The 27858-nt window shown below is 42.4% G+C and overlaps 2 protein-coding genes and 1 long non-coding RNA gene across 31 annotated transcripts in view; 1 reads left to right on the top strand and 2 right to left on the bottom strand.

Moving 5' to 3' along the window:
• Nucleotides 1-3356, bottom strand: part of LOC126266633 (zinc finger protein 665-like) — a 156607-nt gene extending 153251 nt beyond the window's left edge. The window contains exons 1-3 of one of the 2 annotated variants that reach the window (XM_049970994.1): nt 3090-3356; nt 2790-2987; nt 2122-2229 (exon numbers count right to left, since the gene is read on the bottom strand). In XM_049970994.1, the coding sequence (XP_049826951.1) occupies nt 2122-2229; nt 2790-2987; nt 3090-3187 (404 nt within the window). In that variant the 5' untranslated portion in view covers nt 3188-3356. The remainder of the gene's footprint in view (nt 1-2121; nt 2230-2789; nt 2988-3089) is intronic. The other variant, XM_049970993.1, reaches the window with a different exon arrangement.
• A 75-nt stretch (nt 3357-3431) lies between these two features.
• The window catches only part of LOC126266634 (kinectin), a 327061-nt gene continuing 302634 nt past the window's right edge, over nt 3432-27858 (top strand). For 12 of the 28 annotated variants that reach the window (XM_049970997.1, XM_049970996.1, XM_049970999.1 and 9 more), the window contains exons 1-3: nt 3847-4636; nt 5520-5678; nt 9395-10049. In XM_049970997.1, coding sequence (XP_049826954.1) covers nt 4295-4636; nt 5520-5678; nt 9395-10049 — 1156 coding nt within the window. In that variant the 5' untranslated portion in view covers nt 3847-4294. Of the gene's footprint in view, nt 4637-5519; nt 5679-9394; nt 10050-27858 lie in introns of all 28 variants that reach the window. The other 16 variants (XM_049971012.1, XM_049971010.1, XM_049971017.1 and 13 more) reach the window with 4 other exon arrangements.
• On the bottom strand, nt 13405-14461 carry LOC126266636 (uncharacterized). The gene is made up of 3 exons (XR_007548903.1): nt 14064-14461; nt 13796-13906; nt 13405-13619 (listed from the first exon to the last, which is right to left on the bottom strand). It is a non-coding gene; the product is annotated as an uncharacterized LOC126266636 (long non-coding RNA).

A 27858-nucleotide genomic window follows, 5' to 3' on the forward strand; every position in this document is an offset into this window, starting at 1 on the left:
GGGCATCATTTGTACTGACAATTGGCAAGATAGTTTTTGTAGGGTGCAAAAATAACTGAGGTCATAAGTGCCCATGTTATAATGTTAGAACACTAACAAGTAGTAGTTAAAAGCAACTACACGTTAAGCCCAATCACTAGAAGGAAAGAGAGCTAAAACCAAGGACTTCCTCTTGGAGAAAGGTCCACAAAATATGCCTTAGAGATAGTGGAGATACTGAACCAAAGATTAAGTGTTTTTTACCATACCATATGATGGATAAAAAGTAAAATGTAGCGACATCCTACACTTCATTCGCTAAAACAGCGGATAACTCAGATACAAACAAAAAAAGGAACGTAAGCAGCTAAAAATGGGGCATTTGGTCAGGAAATGGTGAACCGTCAAAGGTTGACGACAATGAGCACAAAATGTTGAGGGATTACCACTTAACAAACAGCGATGGCTAAAATGACAGTGCGCAATAGGCAACCTAGCTAAAATGATCTATTCATGGTGAGATGACTATGAGGTGGTCAACCAAGTCATTGAGAGAGATTTAATGCCCCAGAGATTCTTCTCATGAAAAGAAGACCGGTGACAATGCCAAAGTGGCATCATCTGCTGATAGATGGCAACATAGATATCAGTAGAAGGAATGGAAGAGCTAGCAGGCTGACATAGGAGAACTGTAGCCTTGGCAGCAGCCTCACTGCCCATCAGACAGCTGTGACTAGGAACCCACATGAACATCATAATGGCTCCCACAACAGCGATCAAGTGGAAGCTTTCTTGGACCCACTGCACTAAGGGATGGCGTGTGTACAGCACACAGAGGTACTGAAGGGCACAGAGAGAATCAGAGTAAAGGGTGGCCAGATAGAGTGTGAAGAGCTAGCTACAAATATTGAGCTGTATCCTGGAAGCTAAAACCGAAAATGGTAAGTGCCAATGACGAAGGCACATCCGACACCAGAGTCAGTTTTAGAGCCATCAGTGTATACAAAGGTGCTATTGCTAAGTTACGTGCGATGGTCAAGAAACTTACAGTGATAGATCTCATTCAGAGTAGTTTGGGAAGCAAATGAAGTGTAAGGAACACAAACACAGACTGCTGCATGAAGCCAAGGTGGTGAGAGGTTCACACCCATAGGGAACATGGCAGGCAACAACAAGTTAAGCTGCCAGAGCAGTAATGAAATGGTACTGTATACTTCACTGGCATACACTACATTAACTAGAAAATCCAATAACTTCTACAATTTCATATGATTGGAACAAGTTTAAAAATATGTTATGCTGTTAGTGTTATGCTCCTGAAATTCTGTGGTAATACTATTTAGACATACAATAAATTAAAAAAGAAATGTCTTCATAGTCACAAAGCATCATCCCAAGTTTCAAGAACATTTTGTTTCCAAACACTTGTACATGAATTACTATTTTATATGCAAGAAAGTGTTATTACAAGCCTAAACTGTGAATATATTGCACTGTAATCAAGTGTACCACACCTAAGCGTAATAAGCTTTCCAACAAGACCATCAAAATATTTCAATGATATTTGTTGACGATTGTTGCAACACAAAGGTGACAAGTAGACACAAAAGCAGATTACTATTGTTATGAATATTTAGATACTTTCTATGCAAATCTTTTATTTTACCAGGGTTAGGTTTTAGAAGAGCAAAAAAGGGAGCAAGATCATGATTAACAGCTTGACAATGACAATGTCATTAGTGACTAATCCCAAGATGGATAGTGCATGGTTGGGGAAGGACAGTAGTACAGACCTCTTCAGATGAACCATCATCAATAATTGATTTAACAAATGTGTGGTAAATCTGGACCTACACAGCTGTACAGGGAATAAAATCCTATTCCTCATGAAGGGATAGCCCCTACTTCTTTCATATTTGATGTAGCGTACTGAATATCACAGCAAAACAATCTAGGAATAAAAATACATGGATTAAAAAAACTGTAGGAAAGAAAAAAGACTGAACAACTGAAATTGGAACTACTCAGGGGAAACGGGGGAGGAGGGTTGTTAAATAAAAAAATAAGCTGTGTAGGATAATATATAACATACAAGCAAGACGAAATCAAATATCAGATCATCTAAAACAAATTATGCCTTACACTTCCTGTTCTTCTTCTTTGATTTCCCCTCCTCCATATTCCACAATTTCCTCTTCACTGGCAGAGATGGTATAAGGAATAACTACTACTTCGGGGCCCATTGTGTTCCTGCATCACAAACAATTAAAGCATCACCATTAACACACATTAATCAATTTTATGAAGTACCATATTAATCTCATAAACAAACAAACCTGTGTAACACAATCGTAAACTGACATACACAATGTAACAATCTCTAAAACAAATAATAAAGATTATACTGATCTTCACTCGCAAAGATATTCAGAAAACGTGGAAAAATGAGACCCAGCAGTATGACAAGACACAGAAATTACGACCTGAATCTACGAAAGCAGATTATGGACTTTTTATGCAATTGCCTTCACCAACTGACTGGCATGGCTAATGTGTAAATTTCAGGCAATAAAATGACAATCAGAATACTATCTCAACTAAAACTAGGGCGGCGTGGAAGAATAATAAAATATTTAACATTTGCTACTGTTTAAAAATGAGCACAAAATTTCCCGCTCTGGTACTCCATTACTGTCATTTGTGTACTTGCAGTGTAGGGTGTCGTTTCGGAAAGCTGTTGACAAATAGTAGTAATAATAATAATAATAATAAATAAATGTACTATGATAATAGGGCCACACTTGTCTTACCCAGGTTTATCGAGATTTAGAGTAGACGTAATGTCTTCAATAAGAACACTTGGTTCAGCGTTAGGTTTCAGAACATTCGGCGATTCGAATGCGTCGTCACTAAAATGTCTTTCACATAGGTATAGCGTACGGTGAATTTCGCTATACGGTTTACCAAGCAAGTCAAATCTGTTACATTTCTTAATCCACAGTTCACATCTGCAAAGAAATAATCATTTGCGGGAAATTACTGCATGTCAACATTTGATACCATAACCTACAAAATCCACTTAAACACAAATCTTCCAGTTCGAGACATACATTTCTGCGTCCTCCGGGAACGGGAAAAAGTGTAGTTCCAACGTGTCGTGGTTGCCTTCATGAGCTACGCAAGACTTCAAGGCACAAGATACCGACATTTCAAACCAAAACAAACGCTTATAAACATTATCCAATATACTCAACTACAATCACTCCATGTTGAGCAAAGATCTTCGGAATCTTCAATTCTTCTTGATTTGCAATGCAACGTATTAGTACTACAGAGTACAGCACTACCAAAGAATAATGGCGGACCAACAATCGAACTTCTTCGATACTAATCTCACCGCTTAGTTATGATGTATCGAACTTCATTATTTCAGTCAAAATTCCTAGGAAAGCAGTCTCTAGTGGTTTTTTTTATTAGAACCTTCTGTGTTTAAAGGATGTGTTTCGTAGCGAGTAAGAGAGTCTAATCAAAGCATTTCATATTGTAATATATCTATTTTATTATTTCTTATACTAAGTTATTGTATAAAAAGTAGCAATAATATTTCTGAGAGATAGTCAATAAGTATAACTAATTCTTTCGGATATCTGACACGTATTTAACTATAGAAACTTCTTTTACATGTTAGATCTAGCGCCACAAATTAGTCATAAAAGACTTGATCACACACGCTCAAACACACAAAAATTACTTTCAGTGTATATCGTTTCTGTAAATCAATTTCACTTATTTTATTTGACTATCCTTCTAGCAACGTTTCTCTTATGTCTTTGTATTAACCCTGGAAATACTATCGTTGGTTATGTTTCTAATGACGTTTTTGATTGGGTGAGACGGTTCAGGACGTGGCATTTCTTTCCTCACAAGTCTACCAATCAGCTGGTTGATTACAATTCGGATAGGCGTGTCTTTTGCGTTTACGCGTATACCTTTAATTTTAGCGTTAGAGATACACATACATTCGCGTCGTCGTAATTGTAGAGAAGTGAGGTTAGATCATATGTGATAGTTACGCCGTGTTTACAAACCATATCTAGAACAGATTATACGTTTTCCTGGTAAACCATCGTCGCCTGCAAGTTGTACTGCAGAAATTGGTTTCCGTACTTTCGAAGACGTGGTGAGTCTTGTAAGTCGAACATCAGTTGTAAGGAGGAAGCTGACAAAGGAGAAAAAGGCTATCCCCAGCTGATAGTTAAAACAATAAATTTCACAGTACAACACTGAAGTTAATATTGCCAATCAGGAGCCAAAAATGGATTTATACTCCGCTGCTATATGTTTTGGTGTAGCAATCGTGTCTGCAATAGTTGTGTATGTAGTGACTGTTTTCACAATGAAAGAAAAAACCTATGAAGAGGCAATAGCAGAACAGAGAAATATGCCAGAAGAAAAACTGCTTTTGGGTGGTAGTACCAAAGACAAAAACAAAGAGAAAAAGCAAAAGAAAGCTGTTAAAAAGGTAAAAGAAAAAACTGCTGAACGGGAGAAGACTGCTCATTCTGAAGCCCAGATAAAATGCTCTTCTCCATCTCAAAAAGTACACGTCGAATTTGGGAAGCCAGAGGCCGAAGTACTAAACGAGGAAGTAACGCAGGTAAGACTCCTTTAGTGATTGCTAAACGACAAAGTGCTTTACTCTTGTTTGCACGCCGGACAAGTTTATAGAACCATTGAGAGGGAGATGACCATAATAGGATTTTAGTTGCTTTTTTGTTTAGGATATGTCTGTGTACGCAGGGCTGTCAAGCTCGTAAATTTTAGTTTTGAGGATTGCTATCGCCATTAAATGCTTAATGCTCAGGTGTATTACAAATAAGGCAACAGGGTCTTTTTCCAAAACCAATGTGGATTACTTCACTAAGCATGTTAAAAATCATTTGCAGTTAACTTTTGTAAGCTCAGGTAACAAATATTGAATGTGGGCTATTTTAAGTGCAATTCACTACTGTGGCAAAAGACCCCATTTGTTGCTCTACTAGTAGGGTTTTGGTATTTCTGTTAATCATTGATATTGTACACATGCTTTAGTTAATGTTGACTCAGGTGCTTTGTACATAAGTGATTCAGAAAATATTTAGGCCTATGTCAAATTTTTCTGTTCCAAACATGAAGTAACTTTTGCCAATTATGGTTAGCAATATCTTCAATGTACAAAATTCTCATCTCTTTCAACTAGAATAGTTTGCGCATTGTATGAGATCCCGGGGAGTTGTGTACTGTGGTACAGGAATCATTTTACTTTTAGTCATACTGTTATACTGCATGCTCCTTCTGGGAATCATTTGGTCAATTGTTTGTGGTAGGCTCTTGCTGATGGAACTTCTTAATTCCTCAGGAGACTTGTTTTATAGCATAGTCATAAAAGCAGTCACATCTCAAATGTCTTACAGACATTCTTGCTTTTGTTTGTCTCATAGTGTCTCTTTGCTTGGGATGTGGGTATAAACATGACATAGCCAGATGTACTGTATTTGCAGGATGATAGTAAAAAGAAGAAAAAGGTGAAAGTGAAACCAATATTACTGAATAAGACTGAGCCTACAGTCGTAGCTGATGCAACTGTAGAACCAGTCACTCAAAATCATTTTGAAGAAATTCTTCCAAAAGATGATCTCCTGCTTAAACTCAAAGGAAGTGTGAGTCACTATAAACTATTTGATGGCTTATGACATCCCTCAGCCTTTTGTTGTTAATTTTGCTGTGTGTCAATGTTTTGCATGTCTTGGTTCTGTTTATAACTATTCTGCTCTGTTTAAAAATATGTTGATAGGTGATGGGCTATCACTGCATTTAATAGTATCTGGCATGGTGTAGTTGTGTGTAGCTTTTCCAATCACATTGCGTTTACTTTTATGAAAAATTGCACTTTTTTGTGGAAGGAGAGCCATCTCACAATGTAGTACAAATTTGTAGTGTTTATGCAACGAGCAAGTGCTGCAGGGTGAAGGAATAATATATTGGTCTATTATTTTCAGTTCCTATTCTCCTTATAGGTGGGGTCAACTGTGGCATTTTCAAATAACCTCTGACTATTCCATGTAATCTACCAAGTGAGGCCCAGTGGTCAGCACGGTAGACTAACATTCAGAGTGACAACAGTTCAAACTCCCATCCATCCAGATTTAGGTTTTCTGCAATTGTTGCTTTCAGAGGGCACAGCTCACTGCCTCCCTTAATCTGAACTTATGCTCTGTCCCTGGTGGTGTTGTCAACGGGATGTTAAACAGTAGTCTTCTTTCCTTCTTTATTCTTTCACACAGTGATGCATGCTGCTAGTGTTATACACCATATCCCAACTGGACATTCAGTGTGTATAAAAGCTTAATTTGTTCCCAGGATGAAGGTAGGAAACAAGGTACTGGCAGAATTGAAGCTGTGAGAACGGGTCATGAGTTGTGCTTGGGTAGCTCAGATGGTAGAACACTTGCCTGCGAAGATGAAGGTCCTGAGTTAGTCTGTCCAGCACACAGTTTTTATCTGCCAGGAAGTTGGTTAAATTTTTGCTGAAATTTACCATTTACACTGTGGTATTTATAGTACATCCCATCTTATTCACATTGAGGGAGGTGGACCAGTTGGTAGCACACTGGAATCACATTTGATGATAGGGTGGCGGATCATATCCTCATCTGCCCACGTAGATTCAGGTCACCCTCCATTAACTATTCCAGCTGGAGTGCCCAGTGGTGGGCAGGTGTGGGTAAGAGGTTGGTGCGCAGGCAACCAGACTGGAGCCTGTTCACTATTTCTACACTGCCTGCGCACACATGGACAAGGGTGATTACTGCTGGCACAGAATCTGTTTAATAGGTCAGCCTTGCGAGCAGCTGTGCCTGCTGCCTCAGAGCTAACTAAGGGACAGTGTCGTAGTGGCCTATCCTAAATCACTTGAGGCAAATGCTGAAATGATTCCTTTGAAACGGAGGTGGCAGATTTCCATCCCCGGCATTGGAACTTTTATCGTTTTCTCATGTGCATGTTGATGTGTGCAGACTCAGTGTATTGATTGGCATTGTGTGCTATCCTGTTCCTTTGTTTTTAGAGTGAGATGAATATGTGAGTTCTCTCTATATTTTTCAGTGGATGTCCACAGTGGAGGTGTAATGTTTCACTCAACACTATTAATGCTTGATCTTTTGCATACTTGAATATATGCAATCATTTAATCTCCTAGAGGCTTTCTGATTAATAATAATTCATGTCATATAAGAGTAGTGATATTGCACAATAGCTGCTTGATGTGTTGTTGTGCAGTGTGGAAGATCATTTTCTTTCATATATTAACTGCATGTTTTGAGAATCTGCATTATTTATATGTTCATTTAGTTAAAATTTTTACTTAAATGATTGATTACTTTTATTGGCATTTTATATAGTTTGTGTTTCATGAAGTCTGTCCTGTATTACTATTGATCTTAAGTTTATTGTGACATTAGCACTAACTTTTATATTTGATTATGTGTCATTTTAGAGCTTTAGAGGACTATTCCATTACTTAATTCAGCACATTAAACAGTTACCAGCTGGAATCCTGCCAATTATTACAAACATGCCTCAAAATTATTCAACTACAGTTGTGTGTAGGCAACATAACACGGGGATGTATGCACTTTAACTCTAAAGTAACATAAATAACATGTGTATCTACTAAACGACAGCCATTTCCCACATTCACACTTGTAAAAGTAGAAAATTCATTAGCTTCCTGGATTGCTTAAAGGGGAAAAAGTATGAGGAATCAGCACTGTTCATGATTTAAGCAGAAAATTGACATTTGTGATGGATCCAGCAATACTCGCAGGGTCCCATAATGTTGATTATACATAGTAAGTTAAGTCTGAGGCCCAGACTTTGTTTAAAGTGGCTTTTTTGAGTAGTACTCTAGTGTTTGTTCCTCCCAGACACACTTCACAATCTGACTCAAAGTAATCTGAAGCTCATGATTTGGTCAAAGGCCAGAGCTTTTCTCAAACCATAGGTTACTGCCCATTAAAGGTATACGTATGACTGCTCGTCATATCTGTAGTGCACAACAAATGTAGAGCCCCATAAATTACAAATCCTTTATGGCTGGTATAATAAATAAAACTACAGTGGGTTAGTTTGGGCATAGTATAATTTTGATTGAGAGGTGGTCAGTGTTGCCAGGACTTTGTTGCTGTAAGCTTGCTTCAGATGTTGCCATTTAGTGTGTCAGAGGACCATTGTGTAAAGCCCCATAGGACATATATGGTGAACCATAACTCCAACAAACTTTAAGAGGTGGTAGTTTGGACCAAATAAAAAAAATAGTAAACATGGGCTTTAAAATGTGTACCTCAAGAACCACGAGCACTTCTTCAGTGCTGTGAAACACATCTCTTCTACTGCAAGTTTTATGACCAGGCAAAACAATTCCCCAGCTGTAACTGGGAGATGCCTCATCGGAACTACAACATACGTAATATTAGTTCACTTTATTATATGAATGATAGATTTGCTTAACGTGATACTATCCATTGCCATTTAAGTGCTTTATAATTTAAATCTGTCACTGAATATTAAAGTATCACTTGATGTACTAATTTCAGGCTCATCTCTTGAAGTAAAATGTTCAACATTTATAAAAGTACATTTCCAACTGAGAGCCTTAAACAATGCTTTAATCCTATTTGCTGATGACTTCATCAATTGGTCATGAAGTGGGGTAGAGTGGTTCCATGCCAAGCTCTATATTGACCTCCACGTGAGGGCACTCTGTATTGAGAGAGGGTGTGTCATTTTCAGCCTCTCCCATTTGTCATCGCGTATTGTAGCAAGCCATTGCTAACATCTGTAATGTTGATAGGAGTTGCCCAACTTAGGTGTGGTGCTGTGATCTTTGGATGATACCACAATAAGCTCTTTACTTCCTATATTTTGAGAGGTGGTAATATAAACTAAAGCAAGAAAAAATTGTCTGGTAGTAATGTCCTCTAAAAATCTGTACTGTAAGACTATGAGAATCTCATTCTGAGGTATAACAAAATGCAATAGTGATGATATAATTAACAATCACAACAAATTGAATAGACTGAAGAATTTTTATCATAGATATGGTACCATTTTATCTGGGAAAATACACATCTATTAGTCACATTTAACTCATTGTATTAGTCATTGTGTGTACTGTATTAGCCACTTACCGCTAATTTACTGAGGAAGAGAGAAAAGGTTCATCAGATTCACAATGGGACTATAGTGGTACACGTGTTACACTGCAAATACGGATATTTAAATTTTTTATGTGCCTACATGTTGAGTAACCATAAGAAGTGATCATTTGTAATACAATTCTGGTCTGTAGAAACATTTATGTAATCTTGTTTTACAGCGAGAAGATTTGAGAGAGAGTGCAGAGAAGAAAAATTTACCACATGGGTGTGAATCCGCTAGTGAAGAGACTTCAAAAGTAACAGCAGTGTCGGTAAAGGCTGTCACAACAGGAAATGGTGGTAAACTTGGGTCTCAGGGAGCAGAAAAGAAAAAACGTGACATCAGTGTGACTGACTCAAAAGATGGCAGTGAACAGAATAAATCGAATAAAGCATCACCGTCAAAGTTGGAAAAGGCAAGTGAAAAAGCACCTATTAAAATGGAAGAAAAGAAACAAGTAACAAAATCTGAAAAGCAGGTTGTCAAAAATGAAAAAGCCATAAACCGAAATGATGATAAACCAAAGCAAAACAAAACTGAAGAATCAGGTGACAAAGGAAGCAAAGCAGTTGTAAATGATTCAAAGGTATCGTCAGTTAATGAGAAACAACAATCAAACAAACTGGAGACAAAAGCACTTCCTGCTGTAAAGACAGAGGACAAGCAGTCACATGCAAACAAATTAGAGAAAGAGACAGAAATTAAAGAAGCTTCCCTCAGAAATGAAAAAGTAGGAACTCAAGCCACTCAGCCAGAGATACCTGCTCCTTCTGTTGGCACTCCAGCTGCCAGAAAGAAGAAAAAGAGTGAGTTGGCAACATTGCAACAGATGAGTGAGTATAATTTATTTTGTAATTTTTGTTTGTTGCTACTTCAGCTGTCTAGTGACATGAATTCCTGTGGAAGTTCGTTTGGAGTATTTTTGTTATGATAGCAGTGTCAACACATTAAAATGGTGGAATTAATTTAAAACTCAAATCGTGGTACAAAGTGAAGTTGTACATTAGGACACTCATATTCAGTATGATATGGATTCAAACTGCCATCTTGCCATACGGGTTTCATTAGTCTGTGATTTACGTCAATCGTTCCTAGGTTTCTGCTCCACTTTCCCGAAAGTGAGCTTGTGCTCGGCTGTGATGACCTCGGTGACTTCGTAAAATCTTGCAGAATTGTTGTCCTGCAAGAGATGTAATAGAATACCTAATCACTGTGTAGATGCATGCAAAACATTCCACAAGTCTCATGCATATTTGACCTTGTTATTGTTGGTTTTGCCTTTCCAACTTTAATTTACAGGTCAAGCAGTTACATCTAGTATGGAATGGTAGTGTACATTAAAGCTGTCTTCTTACAAGATTCCTAGGAATTCTGGAAGGTTACAAATAGAAGACACCCTGTGACTTGAAGTACCATTGAATTTAACCTGCATTAGGAAGCTCTTAATTTATTTAATAAGTCTACATAGCTCTAAACATCATGACAAAAATGTATTCATTACTTTCAGTCAATCTACAGCTTGCGGTTTAGCTGTTAGTGTCACTGCCTCCAGATCACGGAGTCCCAGGTTTGATTCTGTACCAGATGCGAGATTTTCTCCGCTCGGGGACCGAGTTGTTTGTATTTTTCTAGTCATTTTATGTCATCTTTCTCAATGTCGAAATGGCATCAAATAGGATTCACACTAGATGATCGAACTACTTCAGATGGTCTGTAGTCAGTGGAAACACAGTGTCTTTCATTTGCAGTGTTGACTACACGGGAGTTCACATTGTCGTAAAACCCACAATCTCAAAGAGCGGATCACAATATGTTGTTAGAACACACCTTAATTGAAATCGCTTCGGAAGTAAATAGAGCAGAGCAAGACAAATTGGGTCAAATTAAATTCGTCTCCGTTTCAAGTAACTATTTTGAGCTAATCAGCGTTTAATGCTGTTGGTTTCCTTGTGATTCATTGCGCACGGAAAAAGCTTTTGAGCATTAATTTTCCCATTTTTTTTCCTACCGTTCGTATCGTTCATGCCCCCGATTTTGGCTAAGGTTATCAGCTGCTCTTATTACACAGACACGTCAGTTGTACAGGTCAGCAACAGCAGGCGGCGCGTGAGAAGCCACCGAGGCGAGCCGTGAGTTCGTATCACACACACACACACACACAAATTCACTGTCAAGGCCAACTGCAGGTCAGTTGGCTCGCTCTTAATAAACGGAGATAAAAATTAACTTGACGTAGTGCAGTGTGTTTAGATACGTATATCGAGTAATAAATTACTTGACGTCGATGTATGTTGGTAGAGCACTTCGTGCTAATAGGGATCTTTTTTCTGACTGTGAAATCCGTTAATAATCTGTTGCATATATAAGAAGTAAACAACTCCCCACTGAAATGACCTGAGCAGCTACTGTGTAGTTTAAAATAAACGTTCCGTTAAGACATAAACTGAAGATACATAAAAATGCGGCAAGAGTTGGCGTGCACCGGCAGTATTCTCATTTTTCTCTTGACATAAAACACTTCACGACATATACAAAATATATGTATCCATCGCAGAAATTCGGCTGCGTAGTTCTCCTCCAAGGCGTACGTTTCACGGAAACCCAAGTACGAACTAAGCGTGGTTAGTTGTTAATACATCACATAGTCGAGTGAACTGAACTGCGTGCTGATAACTAGAACGAATGGACGTGACTGTCCGTTATCCATCATGTGTCATGAACTCTACTGTTCTCCCGTGGAAGCGTTTTTAACCATATTAACCGACTGTAGAGCTAATGGAATTAAGAAAAATAACCTGTAAGTAGGTGATGGTTCACCCGAATTTTTTGCTGCTGCATGCCACGTGCTGTGACCAGTTACTAGTGATGCGCAGGAAATCGCGTATCTGTTAGAAATCACAGTGATTGAGAAGTCAAGATAACACAGTAACAACTTTACAAAATCTAACTGCGATTTCAGTCACAGTTAGCAGTCGCAAGTAGCACTTCACAATAAACGCCGCGAGCCATCTGTTGGCCGAATTCCATACTGCTTTCTGCGATTTCAGTGACAAATCGCAACTAAGAGTCGCAAGTAGCAACTAAAAAGCGCAGTTAACAGTGCCATCTGTTGGCCAAAGTTCGTACTACGCTCATCTCTGCGACACGCTATAGAGTCTAACTGCGATTTCTGTGACAAGTCGCAAGTAGCAACTAAAAAGGCAGTTAACATTCTTTTCCTAGTGCCATCTGTTGAACGACGTACGTACTTCGTTTTAAGAGCCTTGTGCCTCACGAGATCGGTGTGCTGCGTGTGCGTATGAAGGACTTATTTCATTAGTGGTAAAAGTCCGTTTTTGTTCATTTTGAGATACGGAGTCCGAAAGTTAAATGAGCGCTGAAAAATCTACAGTTGAGATACCAGAAATATTCAAGCATATGGCTTCTTGCTAGAAATGAACCTTTATTAATGTTTGTTTGGATCATTAATTTCAGAAGCATTATAGACAGAAAAGTGGAGGTAATGGACTTGTACCACTATTGAAATAAGCCCTTCACATTATGACGACATGCACATTCAGCATCAGTTATGATTGGTCAAACACAGCTGTGACTCTGAATGTATTATATTAATAAGAAGCAACATTGCCTTTTTCTCCTGAAAATATCAAGTAACGTAACAAATGTGATTCTGCTTCCAATATGACAATTTTGGGTAATACTCCACATGTCTACAGGACTTTGCAATGTTAACACAGCAGAACTCAGACATCTGTATAAGTGTAGTGAAATGAAAACAGCATTATTGAGTCATATGAATGCCTCACTTTTATTCCGGCACAGTTCAGGACTCAGGATAAAAGTTTTGCCCCTGGTGTTGTACATGGCAACTTCACACACACGAACTTTTTGCCGATACTACAACCACCTACATAAGTAAGCTATTCCTGTGTTACTTTCAAGTACTGCACTTAACCTATTCCTGATTTAACTGGAAGATTTGTACTTCCCACTTCCATATCAACATCCTCAAAATGCATATTCTATACCTCGGGCTATGGTACAGGTCAGTGTCACATCAAGATTGAGGTGGGGGCGACGGCGGCGGCGGCATGTCACTCTACAACTAGTGTTTACCAGTAAATATGTGGCGGAAAATTACGGGTATAGGACGGCTTAAACAAGTGGAAAATGAGATTTTCATTATTAAATCACTGAATTTAACATTTATTATTCCTTTAAAATCGCATAACAACTTATATAAAACACAGTTTAATCACTCATCTCTGCACACTTATTTCACAATTACGTCACTTTTAAACTGCAAATCCTCTAAGAGCTATCTTGAATCTTCGAATCTCTCTCAATAGCCTTGATGTGGATAGATACGTACAGCGACCAGTAATCAAGAGGCAGAACTGTGTCTGCAAAATCACAAGGATTATTAAACAATTTTTGCTGTCACTACTTACAAGCAATATAATTGAGAGTAGATTGCTAATATTTGCTGTAATGAAAGCCACTCAATGGGGTATATTTCACATTTGCAAGAACGATCTCACTGAAGTAATTAAGTCCATCGAAACACTTAGAAACTAACCTCTCGTCTGACGAAAACGGTCTAAAGACGCAGTGGCAATTTCTCCACATTTGTTGACAATGATATTTTGAGTTACCAATTTACTGAGTGACTGAAATGTAGTTCGGGTACCTGTGAACATAACAATATGGTAGAATTCATTTTCTAAACACGAACTATTACGCTAATGTATGGCTACTTACATATTAATTACACTATTAATATTTCACAGTTGTTTCTTTAATACATAATTAAAGCCAACGGAAGAACAAACGTAAAACTTACTTACCAATGACAGATTTGTTCAGATGCAATTTTCCGTGTGAGCAGAATTTTTCATACGGTGGTAAGTCGAAGAAGTCACAGAAATCGCGGAAGTAGCAGAAATCGCAGAAATAGCAGTAGCGGAGGGATACGCAACCTAAGTTTCTTAACTGCGACAAATCACAGTTAAGAATAGCAGATACTGAAAAGTAGCATTCACATAAATCACTGATATCGTAAAATCGCAGTTTTGCCCATCACTACCAGTTACTATGACGAACGCTATGCACTGATATAGTCGCTGGCGCGAAGTATGTGAAAATAATTGTTGGCGACTAATTGTTTATCTTAATGGTGGGAATTTGCAGATAATTCTGTAACTAAGGACTTCGTCTCACAGGGAAGATTCCAATAATTACAGGAAGCTAGTAAAATTTCGTAAGATATGAAACGGAACGTTATTCTTGTAACTGACCAGTAACTAGATTCTGGGAGAATGAAATTGTTTCCGATGTTTGATGTGTGATTTGCGTCGTCGCTTCTTTCACAAAGCTTGCTGGTATGCCTTTAGTGCGGAGGAGGGAGGAGATGTCTCCTAAACGAGTTTCTTAGCACGTCCTATCTCCCGTGTGTCTTTTCCAACCACAGTACTTCTCCACGAAAAGTTTTGGAAAGCTTTAGTCGCGTCGGATGCTTAAGGTCTAAGGCACATAAAAGCCTACTCCGCGATATAAGCTGGTGTGGCATCTGACGTCAATTTCGTGGAAGGGGAAGGGGTGAACGAAATGATTCGCAAATCTTTTCAAAATAAAACTCATAACTAATACTACCACTTTGTGATAATCTAAACTGAGGGAGTGTAGAGTGTGAAATTTGTGCGGAATACTTCCGGTAGTCTGATTTTAATAGTCGTTAACATTGCGTGGGTAAATGCAAAATTGTGTGACCACATTTGCATGCAAGTTAGTCAGATTTGTACATTCTGTCGCGTGACTTTATAAATTAACAAGCTGCTGGAGTTTAGCGCGAGTCTGGCTTACAGGCTCCGTAATATTTTTATTTTTCAGTAAGAGCACAATATCCCCTTTCGTGGCGCTCGTACTTCATTTCTCTGTAAGAGATGATTGATTACTGGCGCAGTAATTACAACGACCAACTTCGAAGCTAGGTATGGCTAGAATTGTTCAGTGAATCACTTCTTGAAAGTGACAGCGTTCATTTACGAATGGTAGTCACTACTACTTTTTACGCCTAAATGCAAGTTCACTCTCAGAAACGAAATCAGAAGAGCCAGCCAGCATTTAAGTTATCAGATAACATTTTCCTAACGGAATGTGAAACCGCCAGTGCCACCACTCATTTTCCAGCAGGTATTCATGGAATGATTTACACACGTTTCATCAAGGTAACGCACTGGAGAATTACCTGTTTCTCGTGCATCATGTATCTTTATAAATGATGTGCTTCGTGCTGCTTCTACGTCACTTATTTCCAAAACTCCCTTCTTAAAATGTTTAAAATCATTGTATTGTAAAATTATTTACATGATGAAGCGCTACTTTTGAAGCCAATTTGCTCAGGCATAACTGTAACAAGTTTTATTTTATGTGAGTTATCCCTTTTTATATACATTTTAAACAAGAAGCATTTTAAAACACTGTTGTCAAAACCATCTGTTTTATTTCTAGCGATTTCGATCATTTTCAGGCGATACAAAAACAAATTTTCCAACTATTCTCTGTACGGTTCTCTTGCCAACACGTGCTTCTGAAGTTCGTTCTTGAGTCTCCAAAATGACAAAAATAGAATGACAAAAAATGGAAGTCTCGCTTTCAGATTCACATTTGAAGAAGATTCAAATGCGGGACGTTAACCTTCTCGACTGCTTGCGAAGCATCTACATCTACATGATTACTCTGCCATTCACAATTAAATACCTGACAGCGTTCATAGAACAACCTTCAAGCTGTCTCTCTATCATTCTACTCTCTAACACCCCATGGGAAACAAGAATACTTTAACCTTTCCATGCGAGCTCTAACTTATTTTATTAGCTTACTATGCCTACTTTCATTCACTGCTTTCGTATTGTATCATATTCTGGGGTAATTCATCATTGAGTAGAAAAGTATTCATTGCTCAAAAACGTGTAATCAGAATAATTGCTGGAGCCCACCCACGGTCATGTTGCAGACATCTATTTAAGGATCTAGGGATCCTCACAGTATATATATATTCACTTATGAAATTTGTTGTTAATAATCCAGCCCAGTTCAAAAGTAATAGCAATGTGCATAGCTATAACACCAGAAGAAAGGGTGATCTTCACTATGTAGGGTTAAATCTGACTTTGGCACAGAAGGGGGTAAATTATGCTGCCACAAAAGTCTTTGGTCACCTACCAAACAGCATCAAAAGCCTGACAGTCAACCAACATTTAAAAATAAATTAAAAGAATTTCTAGATGACAACGCCTTCTACTCATTGGCTGAATTTTTAGATATAAATTAAGGGAGCGAAAAAAACTAACTTAAGCATTAGTGTCGTGCAATATTTTGTGTAATGTAATATCTTGTACAGACATCTTTCATTAACCTGACACATTCCACATCATTACGAAGTGTCGTATTCATGATCTATGGAACAAGTATTAATCTAATCTAATCTAATCTAATCTATGATCGTTCTTGTCTATGTACGTGGGCGCCAACAAAGTATTTTCACATTCTGAGGAGAAAGTTAGTAACTGAAGTTTCATGAGAAAATCTTACGAAAACGAAAAACACATTTGTTTTGATGATTGCATTCCCAATTCGCATATTATATCCGTGGCAGTTTATTTCGCAAAAATACAAAACAAGCTGCCCTTCTTTGAACTTTTTCTGTCAGGTCTATCTGCTATGGATCCCACGCCTGACAGCAATACTCCAGAAGAGGACGGAAAGAGCTTAGTCTCTTTAGTAGACCTGTTGTATTTTCTAAATGTTCTACCAATAAATAGCTGTCTTTAGTTTGCTTTCCACACATTATACATGCGATAGCTGCATTTTAAGTTATTCTTAATTGTAATCCCTAAGTATATAGTTGACTTTACGTCCTTTAGAATCTTGTGTTTTATCCTATAAACGGAATTTATCTGATTCATTTTAGTACTCACGTGCATTACGTCAAACTTTTCATTATTTAGTCAGTTCTCACCATAAGGACGACTTATCATAATCGTTTCAGATTTGTTTCCATGAATACCTGCTGGAACATGAGTGGTGGCACTGGCGGTTTCACATTCCGTTAGGAAAACGTTATAAGACGGTAAATCGCAGCATCATCAGCTAGCAGTCTAGGAACACTGCTCAGATTGTCTCCTAAATCGTTTATTAGATCAGGAATAGAGGAGCTCCTAAAACGCTCACGAAACCAGTCGCACGACTAAAACGATACTGCATAGGCACGTAATATAATTACATTGCCCGTACGGAACTTCACATTCATTGCTGTCACGTGACATTTTCATTTGGGAGTCACGCTAAAATGTTCACACATAAACATTCACGGCTAAGCTGCTACAAGAAAGCAACATCTACATCCAAGTGAATAATTCAGTCACACTGTTAATGAAATGGCATTCTCGCAAAATACTGCTACAGGGGGAGAGATTCCTGCAGTCCAGTTTGTATCTCGCGGCTAGCGATGCGGAAAGAGAGTGAATCTTATTGGCTACTAGCAGTTAATGGTGGTGGATACGCAGAACGACTACCAGTAAACACTAGATTCTTTAAACAATAAAACGCAAAACTATTGAACTTCTATGTATAAAACTACTAGAAACTACAGAATACAATTAAATTGATGTTTAAAATATATGGCATTAAGTATGGAAGCAGCAGTGGCACAATAGGGGCAGCAGGATAATGTGCTAGTGCGAGTTTCCTACATTCAGGAGCAAACCAACCATTCTGCTTAAAGTATTATGACCCCATGGAGAAAATCTGACACTTCGACAGGTCCTTAACGTATTGATCAGTTATGGGGTTTTCCTAGGAAGCCCCCCCCCCCCTTTGTCCCTCTCGCCCCCTCCCCCCCCTTTGTCCCTCTCGCCCCCTCCCCCCCCTTTGTCCCTCTCGCCCCCTCCCCCCCCTTTGTCCCTCTCGCCCCCTCCCCCCCCTTTGTCCCTCTCGCCCCCTCCCCCCCCTTTGTCCCTCTCGCCCCCTCCCCCCCCTTTGTCCCTCTCGCCCCCTCCCCCCCCTTTGTCCCTCTCGCCCCCTCCCCCCCCTTTGTCCCTCTCGCCCCCTCCCCCCCCTTTGTCCCTCTCGCCCCCTCCCCCCCCCGTGTGCCTCTCGCCCCCTCCCCCCCCGTGTGCCTCTCGCCCCCTCCCCCCCCCCGTGTGCCTCTCGCCCCCTCCCCCCCCCTTGTCCCTCTCGCCCCCTCCCCCCCTTGTCCCTCTCGCCCCCTCCCCCCCCCTTGTCCCTCTCGCCCCCTCCCCCCCCCCTTGTCCCTCTCGCCCCCTCCCCCCCCTTGTCCCTCTCGCCCCCTCCCCCCCCTTGTCCCTCTCGCCGCCTCCCCCCCCCTTGTCCCTCTCGCCGCCTCCCCCCCCCCTTGTCCCTCTCGCCGCCTCCCCCCCCCCTTGTCCCTCTCGCCGCCTCCCCCCCCCCCTTGTCCCTCTCGACCCCTCCCCCCCCCCACCCGTGTCCCTTTCGGACCCCTCCCCCCCCACCCGTGTCCCTTTCGGACCCCTCCCCCCCCACCCGTGTCCCTTTCGGACCCCCCCCCCCCACCCGTGTCCCTTTCGGACCCCTCCCCCCCCCACCCGTGTCCCTTTCGGACCCCTCCCCCCCCCACCCGTGTCCCTTTCGGACCCCTCCCCCCCCCACCCGTGTCCCTTTCGGACCCCTCCCCCCCCACCCGTGTCCCTTTCGGACCCCTCCCCCCCCCACCCGTGTCCCTTTCGGACCCCTCCCCCCCCCCACCCGTGTCCCTTTCGGACCCCTCCCCCCCCCACCCGTGTCCCTTTCGGACCCCTCCCCCCCCCACCCGTGTCCCTTTCGGACCCCTCCCCCCCCCCCCCCCCCCGTGTCCCTCCGACACAGCTCCTGGGTTGAATCGGATCCATAGTCAGATGATTAAACATGTGTCATCTGTTTGCAAGTGATATCTTCTCGTCGTCTTCAGCCAGCTCTGGTGCGATGGCATCTTTCAATTGCAGTGACAGGAGAGCACCATCATTCCGGGCCTAAAATGCAGTAAAAATCTGCTTGATGTGGATTGCTATTGGCCAATCAGCCTCACCAACGTTCTCTGTAAGCTGCTGGAACTTATGGTGTGTCGGTGGTTGGGTTGGGTCGGGTCCTGGTCACGTGGCCTACTGTCTCCGTGTCAGGGCAGCTTCCGCCAGGGTCACTCTACCACTGATATTGAGTCTGCCATCCGAACACCTTTTCCAGATGCCAACACCTGGTTGCCGTCTTTTTTTACTTGAGTAACGCATAAACACGATCAGGCGACATCATATCCCTGCCACATTGTATGAGTGGGGTCTCCGGTCCCGCTCCTGATTTTTATCTAGAACTTAGTCTCGCTCCATAATTTCCGTGTCCAAGCTGGTTCCTCCCATTGTTCCTGTTCCCCCTCCCCCCCCCCCATATTCAGGAGAATGGGGTTCTGCAGGGCTCCGTATAGAGTGTACCTCTATTTTTAGTGGCCATTAACGGCCTGGCAGCAGCTGCAGGGCAGTTGGTCTCCCCTTGGCTATATGCAGATGACTTGTGCATTTCATACTGCTTCTCCAGTACTGGTCTTGCTAAACGGCCCTACAGGGAGCCATTTGCAAGGTGCAGTCATTGGCTCTAGCCCACAGCTTCCAGTTTTCAGCTGTGAAGTCATGTGTCATGCATTTCTGTCAGCATCTTACCATTCATTCGTAACCAGAACTTTATCCTGATGGTGATCCACTCACTGAGATATTCTAGGCTGCTCGACACACTAAGCGAGGCCAAAATTCAATCTTACCCCTCCTATCAGGGTGTCATTGCTGCCCATCGTGTAATGAAAAAGGTAGATTCCTCCTAAGTGCCCACCCACACCCTTTTTCTCACCTTTGATACTGGTGCTTCTGTCCAAGATTAAAGCAGGCTATGAAATTATTATGCCCCTGCCGTACATTCCAATGGGCCTGCTACCTGTGTCATTGATTCAGCCATACTAGAATGTCTTGTCGACCCGCAGCCAAATGTGTAGCCTGTGGTAGGGATGTGCACGTGGGCAATTGTCCACCTGTTTCTCCCCGCTGTATCAACTGCAGTGGCAGACACACTGGCTCCTCTCGGGATTGTTCCATTTATCTTGATTAGTGGGCTGTCCCAGAGATCTGGATAAAGGAAAAAGTACCTTACCCAGTGACTCGCAAGTTATTCTCTAGATGCAAACCCTGTGTTCTCCTGTCTGGCATCTATAGTTCTGTTCTTGTTACCCCTTCCTCCAAGACGGACATGGCCACACAGACATGCAACCTCCAATGCTGCTTTCAGGTTATGAAATCGCCCAGTGTCAAGTTAGCATAGCCATCCTCGCATCTAGTTGTGCAACAAGCCACCAAACTTTTGCCTCAAGGGGCGAAGCCACCAGCTACACAACTGGAAGGCCAGAAAAGACAGAAGGGTTACTCCCGTGAAGACTTCTTACACCCCTCAAGTCAAACACCACATGAGTCTTTCTCCAACTGGAAAGGCTTGATGTCCACCAAAGGCAAAAAAAAAGGTCTTCTCCTTTACTGACTCGAAGATCCTCTTTGACAGTGTCACCATGTGATACTTTAGCTCGGCCAGCCTCTGTGTCACCGCTGCGCACCATCAACCGTTTTTCAGCGTTGCACTCCACAGACTGACTGCACAAGCAAGCCAATGCTTCTGTGGACCCCATGGAGCAGGATCCTTCTGCTTCTGTGCCCTGTAGTAGCGACTGTTCACAGGCTATAACTCGGCAGCCGCCGAGGTGGCACTCCTAAATCTATCCTCCAGTCCTGCTTTTAGCATTGCAGTGTCCCCGTGTACTCTGCCTTCAGGAAACAAAATTGCGCCCTCACGATCGCTTTGTGTTTCACATTTCTTACTGGTTCGTTTTGACCTTCCTCCTGAGGTTGGCATTCCATCTCATGGGGGCATCATGGTGCTCATACAGGATGACATTCGTAGTCAACCCATCTGCCTGACGGCCCATCTTCAAGCTGTTGCAGTTCACCTTTCCCTTCTCCACTTGACTTTCTCACTCTGTACCATTTATGTCCCTCCGTCATTCGATGACAGCAGGGCAAACTTCCTTCAGCTTATTGGGCAGCTACCTCCCCCATTTTTGCTACTTGGTGACTTTAATGCGCATCATCTCCTTTGGGATACTCCCAGCACCTGTCAGAGAGGTGCCCTCTTGGGTGTCTTTCTTAACCAACTTAACTTCTTCAGCTTTAATACGGGGCACCCACTTTCTGTTCTGACTCTTTGCACACCTGTTCCCATTTGGACCCATCCTTCTGCACTGCCCATCTTTCCCATCTTAAGTGGTACATTCTGACACCTACTCAAGCGACCATTTCGCCGTGTGCTACCCATTTGTTCACTCCTACCTCAATGCGTGCATACCCAAATGGCAGCTTACTAAGGCTGACTCACAGCTTTACTCCTCCCTGGCGACCTTTGAAGACCAAGATTTCCCCAGTTGTGGTGACCAGGTAGGATCTCACAAATGTCATCCTTACTGCTGTAGAATGTTCCATTCCTTGCACTTCCTCTTTACCACGTTGTGTCCCATTCCCTTGATGGACTGAGGGATGCTGTGACGCAATTTGCACACGGAGATGCACTCTCCACAATTTTAACTGTCATCATACATTGGCGAACTGCATTGATCATAAACACATGCGTGCAAAGTGTCTTTGCATTCTTCAGGATAGCAAAAGAGCTAGCTGGATTTCATTCACTAGCTCTTTTAACAGTTCCACTCTTTCCTATTTCATGCTGGTCAATCTCCGACGGCTCTCTGGCACCAAGATCCATTCCCCAATTTCCTGCTTGACAGTAGCAGACGATGTCGTCATGGCCCCTATCTCTAACACTTTGTGGCGCCATTTTCCGGACAATTACAGCTCTTCCTACTGTCACCCTGCCTTCCTCCATCAGAAATGAGTGGAGGCGGCTCGGGTGATACACTCCTCTTCTGCGAATTGCATTTGCTACAATGCCGTCTTTACTATGAGGCACCTAGATCATGCTTTGTTTATCGGAGTCCTCTGTCCCAGGGCCAGACGCCATCTACATTCAGATGCTGCAGCACCTTTCTTACCCTGGCAAACACTTTCTGCTTAACACGTACAATCACCAACCACATCTGGGCAGACAGCATATTTCCTGGACGTTGGCGTGAAGCCACTGTACCCATCCATAAGCCCGGTAAGGATAAAAACCTTCCTTTTGGCTACTGCTCCAGGTCTTCACCAACTGCATTTGCAAGGTTATTTATTTATTTATTTATTTATTTATTTGCACGTCAAGTTCCATAGGACCAAATTGAAGAGCAAATCACAAAGATTGAGGAATGTGTCAGTACATGAAATTAGAACATAAAATTAATAACAGATGAAAATAAAGTGTTTATGAACCTGAAAAAATCAGTCAATAAGTGTAAGTAAACACAATCAGCAATACAATAAGAATTGACTTAATATCTGAAGGAACTCTTCGACAGAACAGTAGTGACCCATGAGGTACTCCTCAGTTTCGATTTACTGCACACCTTTCTGTACAAGACTTTAGGAAGTCCAATACAAATGCAGGTCTGACTTCTGCCGAGTATTAACTGAGTGAAACTACTTATTCTTGGAAATAAGCTAATATTCTAAACAATAAATGACAGTCCGGAATATATATACACCACTTATTGCACGAACTGCCTGTTTCTGAGAAAAAAATATTGTTTTAGAATGGGAAGAGTTATCCCAGAATACATTACCATACAACATAAGGGAATGAAAATACACAAAGAAGACTAATTTTCGTGTCAAATGGTCACTCACTCACGATACCGTTCAAATAGTAAAAATGGCAGCATTAAGTCTTAGAACAAGATCCCGAATGTGGGCTTTCCACGACAGTTTACCATCCATCAGAAGACCTAGAAATTTAAACTGTTCCGTTTCACGAATCATAGGCCCAGTCTGTGAAATTAAAACGTCAGGTTTTGTTGAATTGTGTGTTAAAAGCTGTAAAACTGTGTCTTACTGTGATTTAGCATTAGTCTAATTTCTACAAGCCATGGACTTACGTCATGAACTGCACTATTTGAAACCGAGCCAATGTTTCATACAACATCCTTTACTACCAAGCTAGTATCACCAGGGAACAGAAATATTTTAGTTACACGTAATACTAGAGAGCATATCATTTATATAAATAAGGAATAAGAGCCACCCCAACACTGACCTCTGGGGCACACCCCTCCCCCCCCCCCCCCCCCCCCCACTTGACTTTACACCCGACAATGTGAGTAATGATCTTTTTCTGTCTGTTGTTAAAGTAAAAGGTGAACCAATTGTGAGCTACTCCCATGTTCTTTAATGGTCCAACTTCTGGAGCGATATCTTATGATCAGCCCAATCAAGTGCCATAGTTAAATGAAAAAATATGCCTAGCGTTCGAAACCTTTTGTTTAACCCATCCAGCACCGTACAGAGAAAAGAGAATATAACATTTTCTGTTGTTAACACTCCTAAAGCTGAACTGTACATTTGATAGCAAATTGCGTGATATAAAAATAACTTATCCTTACATACACAGCCTGTAGTTAGAGGGACTTCCTTTAAGCAGATATAGGTATCAGCCGACTTCAATGTAAAATAGGTGCAGCTCTAACACCTACTACTACAGGAATTTTTCCATGAGTGATTCCACCACCACCACCACCACCACCACCACCTATAAGCTTTGCCAGCCTCCCCTTCCCATACCCATTGAGGTGCAGACCAGGCCTAGTGAATCCCGATCTACCGATAGACGCACGAAATGCTCATTAGTGCCACCAGTTTGAGTAACTATCTATGCCGGGTCACCACCTACATCATATTCCCCGTCCCTATCAAGACTGTTCCATGCTCCACCCACTACCTCTACCTGATCTTCCTTTGTAAAATTCCTACATAACCCCTCTATGCTGTCAGTCACTTGAGTCAACCCTGCACTAGGATTCACAATGCTGGTGACCTGCTACTCACTTCCCAATACTTCCTGCAACTACTAGTCCACACCTCTACCGTTCGAACTATCTAGCAACAGAGCCTTCTTTCTGTTAGACTTTGCAGCTGACCTATGCCTCCTAACTGCTGAGGACTGCTGCATGTTCCCTACATCTACACCTACATCTACACCTACACCTACAAGAGGTTCCTCTCCACTCAGCTCTGACAGTTGATCAAATCTATTGCATATATGGAAAGTATAACTGTCGGAGTACCTCCTCTTCCTAGCTGCCTTCTTGCCAACAGTCAGTTCCCATTCCCCACCACCCTTCACCCTTCTCACCCTATCTAGTTTCTCCTTTGCACATTGTAACTGCACCTGAAGGGCACAGATCTTACACTCCTGCTCCTCTGTCAACTTATTTCTACTACAGATTCTGCATTCTTAGCCGGCTGGAGTGGCCGAGCGGCTCTAGGCGCTACAGTCTGGAACCGCTGGACCACGACGGTTGCAGGTTCGAATCCTGCCTCGGGCATGGATATATGTGATGTCCTTAGGTTCGTTAGGTTTAAGTAGTTCTAAGTTCTAGGGAACTGAGGACCTCAGAAGTTTACTCCCTTAGCGCTCAGAGCCATCTGAACCATCTGCATTCCCAGGAGAGGGTCACGCTAGAATATCCACTGGCTTCCCCACTGCGTCCCCCCCCCCCCCTTCCCAGTGGAAATACATTGAACAAATCCCACACCCTGACCCACTACTCACAACCTGTGACAGAGCCCACACTTCTCACTCATGGCAGAATTTTACAGTTACCTAAAAAATACTAAACGTCTACGTTATCAAAGTTCAGTTACACCAGTAGAACTATTTATAGAACTAACAAAACTGGTCTCGAAATTCTGTCTACTAAGAAAGCAACTACTTGTATTAATACTACTACACCACAGCTAATACCAATATTAACAAAACTTCACAAAATTACTATCTAAAACCAAAAATTCAAACGGCCGCTGGAACACTCAACAAAGTCCAAACACTGAATAAAAATTTTACTAAAGTATTTTGCCAGAAAAAATAAGAAACGTCAGATGAAAACTGAAGCACAAAGTTTACTAAAAGACTTCAACGTACAGAAAACTAAAAAACACAGTGAGTGAACATTTCCAAAAGTTTATTAAATCGTTATTTCACCATAAACAGCACGAAACACCTCTGAAAACTGTTCAATTTAATAACTGTATAACAGTGCACAGTCAGTACTTAGCTTTATAACCACTACAGCCGCACTGCACGCCGCAAAATGTGTGACGAATGCACAGTGAGGGTTTCAAGCGTGGCGTTCTTCATTTGACCATCTAATCACTTTGTCAGCCCATGTTATGAATGGTTTCCTGCAGAAGCATCAGACTGTGGCCGTGTTATTCGATTTGGAGAAGGCCTGTGACACCTGCTAGAGAACTGGTATCCTCTGTGCTCTTTATCCGTGGGGCTTCCGTGGCCGTTGCGTGTGGGTTCTGCCTTGTCGGACAACTTTAGCCAGAAAAACGGTGTGCCCAGGGTTCCGTCCTGAGCGTCGTCCTGTTTTGCTATCGCCGTAACCCTATAATCACCTGTCTCTTGCCGGGCATCTGCGGCTCCCTTTTTGCTGACAGATTTTGCCATCTGTTGCAGTTCTCCACGGACCTGTTTCACTGAGTGGCATCTTCAGCGATGTCTTGGTCATTTTTACTACTGGAGCATCGACAATGGCTTTAGCTTTTGCACTGACAAAACCGTCTGTATGAATTTCTGGCGACGCATTTGGTTTCTCCCACCATCTCTACATTTTAGGCCTGTTCTCCTTCCGTTCGTTGACACTACGAAGTTCCTAGGGCTCATGCTCGATAGGAAACTCTCCCCCCTCCCCCGTCATATGTCTTAAATGACAGTCTGCTCCACGTGGTTCCTCAGTCATCCTACATGCCCTCAATGTTCTAGGAAGTACTCCTAAGGTGCCAGTCCAACCATCCTCCTTCAGTGCCAGTCAAACCATCCTCCTTCATTCGTAATTGTCGCTTGTCCATTCGTAACTCGACTAGGGTGGAGCTGCACATCCATCCCTCTTACAGTCTCAACACTATCCACCATCGTGGCACCCCCCCCCCCCCCTCTCCTCCTGCGGGTTGGGGGTTAATAGGGCCGAGGTATTCCCGCCCGTCGTAAGAGGCGACTAAAAGGAGTCCCTCCCCCTCAAGGGGGTAGTTTGCGCCTGCGTCCGGAGACGGACGGTTCCACGACTTCTGTTTGTGGTCATTTTGGTTTTTCACTTACTCTTTCTTCCTTCCTTTGTTCGGTTCCTTTCTTTGACCTTCTCCCTCTCGCTGTCTTCCTTACTTTTTCCCTTGCCTTCTTGTCCACCCTCTGGTCTCCGCCTCAGCGTTTGAGACAGTCCGTCCTTTCTCTCCTTATCTCCCTCCCTTCTTTCTTTCTTCTTTTTCTTTACTCCATGTGCGTGCCTGAAGGCCGACCCTCGCGTTCGCACGCATAGCCGGTGACGGGGTAACACGTAATTCCCCGCCCTGGGTAGACAAGTAACCCCTGGTAAAGGCCAGGCCCGAGGAGGGGCGATTGCTTGAGCTGACACCTTCTGACCATGCCGATTGGTCCCTCTGTCCGTTTCTCAGGAGGTGTAACCTAAAGTGTAAATATTCACCTAACGCGGGAGTTCCCCCTGAGAGGGTCCCCACAAGGAAGGAGAGCGCCATCGGAGACGCTGGCAATCATGGGGGATTCCTCCGCAATGGATTTCTCTTCTTCTCTCTTGACTTCTGCCCAAAAACGGAAACTAGACCAGACACCAGTGACAAAAGTACTACCGCCTCCCCCCAAGTTCCTCATAGTTCCTAAATCTGAGGACGGAAAGGATTTTTCATTTGTCAACCCTTTCGTTATACAGAAGGCTGTAGATGCCATAGCCGGATCTGTCAAGTCTTGTACCAGGATGCGTAACGGTACCTTGTTACTAGAAACTGAGAGCGCCTTTCAGGCACAAAAGCTGCTTCGGGCCGCACTCCTGTACACATTCCCTGTCCGGGTGGAGACTCACCGCACTTTGAATTCGTCTCGTGGTGTGGTATACACTATAACACTCGACGGATTGACGAGGAGATTGTCTTTCCTCGCTGAGCAGGGCGTGGCGGCTGTCCATAGGGTCATGAAAAAGGTCGACAGTGACCTTGTACCGACCCGGACACTTTTCTTGACCTTTGATAGTGTTCAGCTGCCGTCGTGCATCAAAGCGGGCTACAAGGTTTTCTGTTCGCCCCCCTATGTCCCGACACCGACGCGCTGCTACCAGGGTCAGCGTTTTAATTACACTCGCCAGTCTTGTTCTCATGTGGCTAAATGTGTCACTTGTGGCAAGAATGCCGATGAGGGTGACTGTCCACCTCCGTCTCCTCATTGTGTGAACTGTCGCGGTGACCATGCAGTTTCCTCCCGCGACTGTCCCATCTACAAGGAAGAACGCTGTAGACAGGAAATTCGGGTCAAAGAGAGTGTCCACCTCGGCTGCTCGCAAGCTGTTGGCTAGTAGGAAGCACACGCTGCTCCCAGCGCGGCAATACA

Source organism: Schistocerca gregaria, chromosome 4, assembly GCF_023897955.1.
Source record: "Schistocerca gregaria isolate iqSchGreg1 chromosome 4, iqSchGreg1.2, whole genome shotgun sequence".
Lineage (NCBI taxonomy): Eukaryota > Metazoa > Arthropoda > Insecta > Orthoptera > Acrididae > Schistocerca > Schistocerca gregaria.